At 33.4% G+C, this 13,220-nt stretch overlaps 1 protein-coding gene across 5 annotated transcripts in view; it reads left to right on the forward strand.

The window, feature by feature from the left end:
• Positions 1–13,220, forward strand: part of LOC106869351 (disks large-associated protein 1) — a 374,528-nt gene that overhangs the window by 274,207 nt on the left and 87,101 nt on the right. For all 5 annotated transcript variants that reach the window (XM_052968669.1, XM_014915068.2, XM_052968667.1 and 2 more), the window contains one exon: positions 3,847–5,600. In XM_052968669.1, coding sequence (XP_052824629.1) covers positions 3,923–5,600 — 1,678 coding nt within the window. In that variant the 5' untranslated portion in view covers positions 3,847–3,922. The remainder of the gene's footprint in view (positions 1–3,846; positions 5,601–13,220) is intronic.

Genomic DNA, 13,220 nt, shown 5'->3' on the forward strand with positions numbered 1-13,220 from the left:
GCACAAGATCTCCTTGATTGTGTCGAGGACGATGAAAACATTTTAAAAACTTTGCGTAGGCCTCTGAGCAGGAATCACCAAGCTTTTGGCAAAATTTGATGCAGATTCTCTGCTCAACTTTCTCTGTCATGGTCAATGTGGCGATCACATACTACACACCTTCCTTCCAAGCACTGCTGTAAACAGTGGATATGAGCTAGAACATTAAAACTTAGCGCACTTGCACAGGAGAGTTCAAGGTCAATCTGTGCCAAGCAGTTTCACTTGGCGTGCTTTAGCTTCATTACTATGGCAACAGTCCGGATACTTATTGATCAGACCATATATAGATTATAGGCCTATTCTTTTCTCATTTAAGATAAACTTTTGATTAGAGTTAGGGTTGCTGTTTTCACATTACCAATTTGTCAAGCATAACATTTTAACTTCTTAACTTCTATCCCTAACCAAATCTCTTGAGACTGTTTTACCTTCTACAAATTATTTAAGGAAGTATCTTCAATGCCATTCTTTAATCTCTCAAACATATTTACCAAAAGCAGAGGAATTAAAAAGTTCCAAAGCACTTTGTATGGAAGGAGAAATACAAGATTTGTTGAGCTGATTAAATTATTGTTAATACAAGTCCTTACATTAAATATCTCAAAATTGGCTTTCCATTAAAAAAATCTGTTTTTGTTTAAGTGAAACATGAGATGCGTAAGCTGATTAAACTTCTAAACATGTTATAATGTATGTATATATGTATGTATGTATGTATGTATGTATGTATGTAAGTGAGTCTCTGTGTGTGTAGGTAGGCATGTATGTGTGTTTGTATGTATGTATGTATGTATGTATGTATGAGTGTGTGTGTGTATGTATGTATGTATGTGTGTGTGTATGTATGGATGTATGTATGTGCAGATTTGTGTGTTTTGTGTATGTATTCTCATGCATATAGTTTCATATTTAGACATGCTCATATATATATATATATGTGTGTGTGTGTGTGTGTATGTGTGTGTATGTGTGTGTGTGTGTATGTATGTATGTATGTATGTATGCATGTATGTATGCATGTATGCATGCAAGTGTGAGTCTCTCTGTGTGTAGATAGGCATGTATGTGTATTTGTATGTATGTGTGTGTATGTATGTATGTATGTATGTATGTATGTATGTATGTATGTATGTATGTATGACTCTGTGTGTGTGTGTGTATTCATGTGCACATGGGTGTATGTTATTTCTCTCTTTTTTTCTTTTTTCAATTATTTGAATTATTCCTGTAGAGAAAGAACTGATTTCTAACAAAGAAGCCAAGTTCCATCACTAAAATTTAAGAAACAGCAATGGTGAAAATCTACATGCCAAATTTCAGAAAAATCTTGCATATTTTTTACTATTCAGCTTGCAGATATTATTTGCAAAGTATTCGTTTGTTGGTCAATTTCTTTGCCTGAAAATCTCTCCATTTTGAAATTATTGCTTAGACATTTAGAAACTGTGCTAAATCTATCAATAATTATAGGTATGATTATGAATATGTGATCTAGTTAAAGAAATTGTAGGTTTTGAAGCAGTCCATAAATATTCTCTGTCTCGGTGATTTCAAAAGAAATTATCATGTGAGCGGGGTGGCTGACCTCTATTGCTCTATAATTGTATATAATCTTATCTTTTCTGTATCCATATATTTATGTGTGCTTGTGTGTGTGTGTGTGTGTGTGTGTGTGTGTTTGTGGCAAGGGTGGAGTTGAAATACGCACACTATGTTGATGTGTATATATTTGCTGTTTTTATATTAGCATAGATCGAATGTTCCTATCGTGCATTATGCTTGCAGTGGCAAAAGTATAAGTCATTCATCATCATTATTATCATTTGACATCTGGTGTATATGTGCATATGCACACACGCAAACATACACACACACACACCTATACACACACATACTTGTACTTGTGTGTACATACAAATCTGTGTGTGGATGCATGTGTGGATACATGAATGTGTGGATACATGAATGTGTACATGTGTACATAGGTATATGTTTGTATATTTACATGTATGTAGACATTCATATGTGTGCATTCTGTTCTCAGCATCATGCAGAGAGCTTTCCCTTCACACAATTCCACAGCAAATTTGGTGCATAAACAAAACACAAACATGATGCATGTGCAACCGATAATGTTTACATCACTAGATCTGGTTTTAATTTGTAAATTTTCTTCCTAGTAGTACGATTTTGCCCCCTCCCTTTCCAGTTTAAAGGATGGTGTGAGCTGGGGAATTAAAAGTGGTGAGCAGGGTTCCAATATTGCTGTATATTGTATGTCATAAGTTTCCTCTATATCATAAGTTTCTTCTGTGACAAGTTTTCTTCATGATGTAAATTTCCTCTATATCATAAGTTCCCAATATATCATAAGTTCCCAATATATCATAAGTTATAAATTCCCACCATGTCATACGTTTTCTCTGCATTATAGGTTTACCCAGACTAAGGTGATAGAGTTCTAGTACTTCTTTGAGTACTGCAGGCTACATTTTTTAAAACCGAAGTACAAATGCAGTCATTACCATATTTAATGATGTTAATATTGAGATGGATTAGCAGAGTCATTACAGTGTCAAACAAAATACATTACAATATTCAGTTTTGGCGCTTTACAGAGTAAGTTCAAATCAAACCAAAATCTATTCTGCCTTTCATCTTTGCAAGGTTGATAACATAAAATGTCTGTCATTATTTGACAATACTCCTACCCCAAAATTTGTAACCTTATACCAAAGTTAGAAATCCATATTTGTTTCTAAGGACAACACAAAAGCTCTCTGAACTCAAACAGTCAGTGTCTCTTACTACAAAGCATTAATTCCAACTTTACTTTTACAAGCATTTCCTATAGATTATTAATACAAATTCCTTATATTGGCACAAAGTAATGAACTGAGTGCATTCATTACTGTATTTATCTGCTAAAAATATTTTATTAATTTTGAAATGGTTAGCATGCAAGGTCTTCCTTAATAGGATTTGAACCAAATATTATAAAGCAATTAATGTAGGTCTTTGTCCTTTCTGCCGTAAGGATAATTTCTGTATCTCTAATGAGGTTGATATCTCACAAAAAGCATGATACTTCAAACATAGCAGAAAGAAATTAGGAAAATATGACATTAGTGTCTGTTCCAGGAACAATAAAGTAGTGACAATCAATACTCAAAACCAGGAAAAGTAACTTTAATTACTAGAGATATAATATAAACTACTTAACTAATTTGATGTTCTGAAGATACTTACTGACAACATTTTTTAAAGTACTATGTAATCAGAAGTTACCCATTTCTTGTTATTTTTACAAGTAGTCTTGTACATGAAGTAGAGAGAAAAACACTCCATAAAAATAGATAAATCACTCAATTATGGGTAAGAGTGAAAAATATAGTTGTGACACAAACACAGAAAGTCACTTCATATGAAACTTTGTCTATATCATGTTTTACTTGTGAGTTATAGTAATTTGTTTAAAAAACAAGGAATAATTTTTAGACGTTTATAAACAAAAAAAAATTCTGAAAGCAATGTGTAGATCTAATACTTAGAAAAATCTAGATGAAAGGAAATTCTTAAGAAAATTCTTAAGTTGCTAGAATATATCAACTGAAAGTACATCTGGTTTGTTATTTTTATTTCTTTTTACATTTAATCTGTATTTTTATTTATTTGTTTTTTTTTTTTTTTTTTTTTTTTTTTTTTTTCATTTTTCTCATTATTTCAAGATTTTATTTCTCTTTTTGTTTGTTCTGATTTCTGTTTCTAGTCTCATCCACACATCACATATCTTCATTCTTTCAGGCATGTAACATTTATGGAGAAGACATGGCTAACAGAATTTAAATTACACTGAAAATACACATACAAACCAATTAAAATGGCAAGCAGTGGTCCTCCATCTGTTTTGGACAGACGCTCCCCTCATCCAGACAGTAAACTTGTTGTTGATAGGATTACTCGTCGACGAAGTCCTGTACGTGCCAATAAAGGACCATGCAATGATGAAGTACACTCGCGCATCGCACAACCATACCGAACCAGCTTTTCTGCAGTTGTTTCTCTTCCACGTGTACGGAAGACATCAAATGAAGTTCTTGCGGCAAACCTTGCTCTAGAAAGATCTCGTTCTGATCAAGGTAGTGTCAGCTCAAAGAGTTCTCGTCGAGGTATTAGCCCTCGACATGTGAGATATGATGACAACGTACGAGTTAGACATTCAGATACTGAAGACAGTTTAATGACCAGTCTCAGTGGTCAAGAATCTAGTTATAGTCCTCTTGAATCTCCACGAGACAGCTCTGATATATTATCTCCAATTTCTGCAATGTCATCAGAATCAGACAAAAGTTGTCCACAACTAATTGTTCCCTCAACTGGAACATTAACAAATAAACCTATTCACCAAGAAACTTTAAGAGGAATCCGTAAGGGCTGTGAAAACAATACGCTCCACCCAGGGGACAGATTAACCCCAAATAACAGTGTAAGCTTTCTACCCTCTGAATCTTCAGTACATGGTGGAGATTCAGGAGTTAGTACAGATGTTGACAGTCAACGAGAAAAAACCAGCAAATTGAATATAAATAAAGATTATGTTTATGATCGAACTATCAGTTATCGCATGGCAATCCAAGCTCAGTATTCTGATGAAGTAAAAAGACTTGCTGAAGCCAAAGTTGTTGAGAAAGCTCCTGAAGAAGAAGCCGAAGTTTCAAATCCTGAACTGAAAAAAAGCGAGGTTTGTGCTCAATCATCTTTACCTTCCTCGCAGTCAAATGACTCCCAAAAATCTACTTCTCAAGGTGCAGAACCTAAGCGCAATGATGCACATTTCTTGAGTCATGCCAAGAAATCTCTAAGTACTAGCATGGGGAACTTTTTCCGGCGTCTCTCACCAAATGTGAGGAGGCGAACAAAACATCACAAGAGAAACTCATCAACAGAAGGGAGCGCACAAAGCTTAAACACAAGTGATTCATGTTCTATTGAAAGTGACCCTTCGGGACATCCTGTCCACCGTTCGAATAGCAAGAGCAGGCGATCATTCATGAAATTCTTTGGAAAAATTCATCATCGAAATAAATCTCACAGCTTAAGATCTGTAGGGGATCGCAAACCATCGAAAGATGATTTGGAATGCTCACAGTCTCAAGACATCAAACAGTTTGATCCCTCTACTCAACGGATTCTCAAATCTATTGAACAGAACTCTATGTCAGATAAAACTATTTATCAAAAATTCAAAGCAAAACAACCTTCAAATCACACAGCAGATGCTGGTAACAAAAGTCAGGCTGTAAGGCCACTGCAAGCAACAAGCAAAACATTGAATAACAGTCCTTCTGGAGCAAATCAAAAGAACAAAGAAAATGAACTAAAGGCAATGTCCCTTCCTTTGAAACCATCTCTTGCTGAAGAGAATGAACTCGAAGCCAATGTGAGTCCACAGAGCAATGCTAGCACAGCTGGAGCCGCTTCATCTGTTTACGCAACTTCCTCTCTCTCAGATCAGAACCAGTCTATAGATGATTTTTCATTGGCTGTTCACACACCAGGTAAGTGTAGTGCAATATTTGCAATCTGTGCTTACTGAACTTTACACCACTCACCTCTTATACTTCTATTCTCACAAACTTCTATTCTCACATACTTCTGTTCTCATATACTTCTATTCTCACATATTTCTTTTCTTACATACATACATTTTTATTACTCACAACAGTTGTTTTGTTATATTTATAAATCATTTTTTCTAAATATCACAGAAAATATTTGAAGTAACAAAGATAGTCGTTTCGTTAATCAGTTTGCTGCTTATCATTTATCTAATTATAATTTATTTCAATCATACAGAACTGTAAAAATAACCAACTCAGTTGTTGTTGCTGTTGTTGTTGTTGGTTAGCTTGAGCAGACATGATTAAAGAGTATTCCAGCCTTGAACATCCTACATTTTTAGGGGCATATAAGATTATATTGTCCAATATGTATTTTCCTTTTGAGGGGATTTCAGAGAATTTAGTGGTTATTTCTAACAGACCAAAGACCATGTAGAGACTTCTTGTTGACTTACAGCCAACTCAGTCCATGGTACTAGGTTTTATTACTATCAATAAGTATCAATAATATACAAAAAATTACAGTTTTGTCATAGACAAAAATTATGCACTTTGCTTTTAGATACAAGGAAACAATGCTACAGGTTTTCCATTTTGTCTTTGAGCAAAACACTTAATAGACATCTTAGTTATGTATCTCTCAGGAATAGATGCCTGGTTTTTGTCTGTGAATCTAAAAGATTCTGTAAAGAGTTATCTTTCATTCGCTTTATGTCTCAGAAACTAGAATGAAACACTAGCCCTGGGTAGCTTGAGTTAGATCTTGAAAAGATTAAATATTATCATCATGTTTGTACATATGTGAGTGTATATATATATTTATATATATATATATATATATATATATATATAAGATGGGATGGTTATGGCTAGAATGTCTTTGCTCATAGGTCTGCTTAATCGGAACGACAACAATTACCACAACTTTATATTCATATCAAAAGTTCTGCATCTCATCTCAGTTTTTGTTTTCCTAACATTTGGTAACATATTTTAAGGGAGTTGTTTTGTTGGGGTTTTTTTTTTCTTGTTAGAATATAATTCTTTTTAAAACCTATAGTCGTCTAATGGTAATTTAAATCATTTAAAATAAATATCTATGACTTTTTAACAACTGATATTTTGAGTGATAAATTTGTTTCCAAAACTAAACACCAGAAACATTGAGATATCATTTAACTTTCTAACTGACAAACATTAATGCATGTTCAGATTCACACATTCTGTTCATTATTTCATCATTTTGCATCCATTTTTCCATGTTCTCATCCTTGCATTGGTTAAGCTTTTCTTTCAGTTTTTTTTTTAAAGAATTTTCCATAATTTTATCATTGTCTAACCCATCTGTTAATGCTATTATTATCACCATTATTCATCAAAACAAGCCTGGTAAGAAAATAGATTTATATTTTGGGTATGAAATTTTATGGAATTTTCAACAAAAGTATATTAGTTGGAGTTGTTAGTCCTAAAAAATATTTTAAAGTTGTGATGTCATGTGTGAAGGATATTGAAGCATTGGTGTCCTTACAAATATTAAAAACAAGAAGAACTACTAATAAAGTGCTGTCAAAGTATTTGCAGATGTTTGGTAATCCAGCAATTCTTAATCTTTTTGTCTATACTATGTGATTTCTTCCATTTATTCTTTTATTGAAAAGAAGAAATTTTATTGCCAGTGACAATTTACAAAGAAGATAGTAAGTAAATGAGCAAGTCTTCAGTTATACTTTCTAGATCAGCATCACAATATTGCCAACTTGCTATCTTCAAATTCAATCTGTTAGATAAAAACAAAAGCATGCTTGTATAATTAGCTCTCTATTGATGGTCTGTCTCATCTTCTATCAACATTATTTACACTTGACCAATTTTTTTTTTTTTAATACCCACATATGATATATTTCTAAAACATTAAATTTTGAATTAGAGAAAATTTCTTCTTTATTCATATGAAAATTATTCACTCCAATAACACATTGATATCATACAGCCAGAATTATCCCATTCTTGTTATTTCATTTTTTTAAATGGTTGCATATATATGAAACGGAGAGTAAAGATCACTCTATCAGAATTGAAAAGAAATACCATACAAAGATAGGTCAGAGGCATAGCCATGTTCTAAAGTTAGTGGGAGGAAGCACATAAAAAAGGTGCCAGGACACACATCAAACAATTTTTAACTCGCCTCTCTTATATTATACAAAATATTTTGAAATCAAACCAAATTCGATGACTGGAACCCGTGCCAGTGGAGCGCTAACAGCTCCATCCGAGTGTGATCATTGCCAGAGCAGCTGTCTGGCTTCCGTGCCGGTGGCACCTAAAAGGCACCATTTGAGTGTGATCATTACCAGCATTGCCTTACTGGCACTTGTACCAGTGGCACATGAGAAAACATTCGAGCAAGGTCGTTGCCAGTGCCGCTGGACTTGCTCCCGTGCAGGTGGCATGTAAAAAACACCATTTGAGCATGGCCATTGCCAGTACCGCCAGACTGGCCCTCGTGCATAGAAGCACACACTACACTCTTGGAGTGGTTGGCATTAGGAAGGGCATCCAGCTGCAGAAACTCTGCCAGATAAGGTTGGAGCCTGGTGCAGCCATCTGGTTCTCCAGTCCTCAGTCAAATCGTCCAACCCATGCTAGCATGGAAAGCGGACATTAAACGATGATGATGATGATGATTTCATTAGTTATGATATAAGTAACTGCGTTCTACATTCAGTTATTTCATGTTTCAGTAACAATGCCATTATGGGTGAAACTTGCAACTCCTGACGTAGGTAACTAAAGAGTTTTAAAAAATCATTGAAAAGACACCAATTTTGAAAAATGTGTTCATAGGGAACAGTTGCTCTTCTCTCACCCCTATTAGCTATACCACTGGTGAGAGTGAAATAAAATATAGTAGAGATTTGAACTTACAAACTTGCCTTATGTAGAAATCTAATCTGTTTCATGTTTTATTAGTACGTCATAAGGGTTTGTTTAAGAGATTGTGAAGGATATACAGCTTAGTCTATTAAAGAAACAGGCAACAACTTTAGAAATTTATAAACAATAATTATATATAATTTATAATGGTTAATTTATTTATTTATGTCTAATTATCAATTAACCATATATAATTTATAAAATTAACAAACCTGAAAAGTTGCCTGCTGAAAAATATGGCAGCTTACCAATTATTATTAATATACAATGCTAAACTACATTATGAATATAGCAAAAGGTCTGAATTTAGAATACATATTGTCAACGCTTACAGAAGTAGAGGTTCCTTTGTTTATTTTAATAAGATGGAAAACATGTAAAGTTTCATTTACAACCAGGAAAAGATTTTACCAGAGATAATTTGTAACTATATATATATATTGAAGCAAAATGAGCCCTTTCCTGAAGCACTTTTAACCCCAAGATATCAACCCTTTTCTAAGAGGTCAATACTCCCACCAGTCACTCATTCACAATTTGTAACAGTATCTGTACTATAATAAATCTTACTATTTTTATTTCAACTACATGCAAGCTGTCCATTTTCTGCCGTATCACATATCAGTTCTGCAACCCATAACATTCAGGGATTGGAATGTCAGCAACTAGTTTGAACAGAGCTATAGGTTATCTTGATAGCTGTTTTAACTAGCAACAGTATACCTTATCTGGTGGATAATCATAAGAAGGATTGTATAAAACATAGAAATCAACTTCATAGAATGCTGTTTAGTACTCAAAACCACATTTCAAAGATTTAATCAAATCCACGTCAATTATGATAAATAGGTGTCAAAAGGTGAATAATTGCAATGGTTGTGGTTACTGTGTGCATGTATATAGGCTGTGTGTATGCTTGTGTGCGTGTGTGTGTAGGTGTGTGTGTATGTGTGTAGGTGTGTGTGTGTATGTGTGCGTATGTGTGTGTGTGTGTGTGTGTGTAGGTGTGTGATATAGAGAGTTAGAGAAAGGTTTTGATTGGTATCATTAAATTCACACAACTTACCACTTATCTGCTTTAGAAGAAATATATATTTATACACACACACACACACACACACACATTTATATATATATATGTATATACAGAAAATGAAATGACAAAGGAATAAGCAACTACTTTACGAATTTCATCAGCTTACAGCTGTTTCTGCAATAAGATGCAGTGGACTCATTGTTGAGTGCATGGAAACACCTTACTATTTCATCAGAGCTTTGAATATGAAGTGCAACCATGTGAGCCATTTCAATTCTTGCTTGTGGTGTTTTAGGTCAATGTCTTTTTCTACAGCCTCAGATCAACTCTCTGTGTGTGAAATCGAACTGTATAGAATCCTATATGATTGGTTGTATCTGTGATTCAAGGTTACATCCTTGTCACACACTGTGTCAGGCCCATTCTGTTTAAAGAACTGATATCACACATGTCTGAGGAATACTCAACCAGTTATGTGCTAATTCAATGAGTAGGTAATACAGTTGATCAAACAGCTGAATCCTTATTGTCATAACTGACAGAGATCCATCCCTTCAGTTCTTCTCAGACTTTCTGCGGAGAATCTGATTTGTGTCAGAGCCATGACTTTTAGTGATTTCTCTTAAAATTATTACAGATGAAACACACAACAGTTACTACCTTATTGGTTCTAGCTTGCAACACATAATCATAGTTGAGCATTGCTGTTAATAATGTTTGAATTTTGCAAATTATTTTTTTGCATTATCTTCTTTTTGTTGTTGTACAATTATAAATTGTTGAGATACTCTTTGGCCTTAACATTCTTCTTCATTAGAATTATTAAACAGTTTAAAACAATTCAGTTAGTTTGCCTCACTTCCATAAGATATAACAGTTTTCTTTATGGGGCTGATTCAATGAGAAATGCTTAAAAGCAGCCTCTTATCCTACTAAAAGCAACAGCTAAATCTATCTGAAATCCTACCCCAACCATCTTGAGGGGAAAAGAACACATTAAACAGTGCTGTCCTGGATGTATTATGCCAAAATAGAAGACAGGATGATTATGACTTGAAGACCAATCAAACAACAAAAATATACATCACCATACCATACCATGATCATTTGCTCTGCTAGAAATAGCAGTGAAATTTTCTCCAAAATAATCAAACTTAATGCTTTAAAAAAAAAATGAAGGACATATTGATAACATAGTCCTATGTCTGATAAAAAAAAAAGAAAAAAAGTTGTTTGTTCAATCAGTATTAGCCAGGGGCTAAACAAGCACAACACAACACACTACCAAACAACATACCAGTCTACACCAATGAGAATACCACAAATTTTAGAACAATAATCAATCATTAAAGAAACATGCCTAATAAAAAAGTCAATATTCTTTAGAGATCAATTTATTTTCATAGATTTTATTTTATTTTTCAAATCTCTGTATTTGTGTGTAAGAAATATTTATACATTTTAATTCAGAATATATTTTTTGATTTCACAAAAGTTATGTAGTTTCTTGCTTAATTCAGTCTCAACACATGTGATAATGTGAAGTCTTGATTTTTTTTTTACATAAAAGAATATTATTCAAATAAACCAGCATGGGCCACAGCAACCAGTGAAAGAGTTTTAAAAACTTTATCCCAAGAACATATGATTAACAAAGTTGAAAAGCTACTTCATAAAATATAACAGCTTCAAAATTATAAAAAAATATTTTATTATATATAATGAAAATCACAAGAAATTGAATGTGAAAATACAAGATATCTTATACTTCATTTTAGTTAAGCAATAATGTATGTTCTAAAAGAGAATACTTGACATTGTCAATTACTTTTCCACATTCAGCTCCCTAAAAATAGTATTTTGGTTTTCTAAGGTGTTAGGTTTCCTATTATTATCATTGAATGCAATGCCTCTTACAACAGGGTTCTTTTCTTGTATTTCTTCCTCTGTTAAGTGTTTACCTTTCAAGATTACTTATATGGAGATAGGTTGAGAGAGAGAGAGAAAGAGAAGAAGGGTACTTCAAAGCTGTTTTGTCTGAGTTACAAACAAAATAATCTCACAACAGTTTTTCACAGTCAAGTACATCATTAACTAAGGTAAATCTTCTAGACTCTTCTTGCAATTTACATTCACCCACACATTTCACAACTTTGCTAAAAGTATTTCCTTTTACCAATATACAATTATATTTCACTCTTACAAACTCCACATGCATTAGGGAAAGAAAGAAAGAAAGAAAGAAAAAAGCCATACCCTTAGCTTTATACCTTCCTAAGTTAAAAAAGAACTGGATTTTCTTCAGTTACATAGGACCAGGCTTGATGTCTGACACATGTAAAAGCTATTTGTTCATTTGTTATTTAAGTGACCTCTATGAAAAGTAACCAATCCATCAATGCCTCTGTTATGGGTCACCACACACAGTAAGCACTAGACTTGGTTGTGCCCAATAAGCTTTAACCTTACACACAACAGTATCAGTTTATAAATACATAATTCTAACTTACCCGTGTAGTATTCCCCACTCAACTCATTTATAAATTTAATATGAAAGGAGTTTGTAAATTATAACATTAAATTTTAAAAGAAAAAAAGATGCAAATACAGGACATGAAAAAACATATCAAATATTTTTTATCTGTATTCTTTGATTAGTTTCTTGTGTTTCATAAAACAGTCCTTGCTGTGTGAAAGCGGGGGAAAGGTTGTAGGTGTATATATTTGTGTGCATGTGTATTCACGTACATGCATACATAGATACATGCAGTTCATTACATACATACATACATACATACATACATACATATCTACGTACACACACACACACACACAAACACACACACACACACAAACACACAAACACACATGCATACACACATACACATGTGCCAGTCTTTGTCAAAAGCAGCACTGTATATTATGACAACAGATATCAATCGCATGCTTAATTTGCTCATTTTCACTGTCTATATATATTTTCATAAATCTTTGTTTTTGACTCTGAAAGCAAGGTGTGATAACTATTAGTTGGACACAGAAGAAAAATATTTACAATAGGATCACCTTGAATGTCAAAAATGCATGTGTATGAGTGGGGGTGTGCATGAGGGGATGATGGTGGAGGCTAGAGAGAGAGAACTAATCAAATTTTAGCGTTTTCAGGTGAGACCAACTTGTCACTTAGTCCTCAGTACCTATCCACATGATCAGTTATTTTGTCAATTTATGTAACATTGTTTTTATTGGTTGACAAGTCATAAAAAAACAAGAGTTCATGTTATGAAAGCTTCAAATTTAAGCTATTAACAACAATTTTTTAGAAGCCATTCACAGCAACTGGTTATTATGACTATAATTGCTTATTTGGAACTGAAAATAATTACTTAGTTTTTAATTATATTGAAATGTTATATAATTGATAACATTTCAGGCAAGAATAAAGTGAATGTTGTTTCAATTCTTGTTTATATGTAAGGTGTCATGTGGTTGAGGGGTTTACCCCAGATTCAATACAAGGTTTTGGCTGACCCCACAGTGGGACTGAATCTGGGGTAAAGCCCTCAACCACATGACACCTT

This window comes from Octopus bimaculoides, chromosome 6, assembly GCF_001194135.2.
Source record: "Octopus bimaculoides isolate UCB-OBI-ISO-001 chromosome 6, ASM119413v2, whole genome shotgun sequence".
NCBI lineage: Eukaryota > Metazoa > Mollusca > Cephalopoda > Octopoda > Octopodidae > Octopus > Octopus bimaculoides.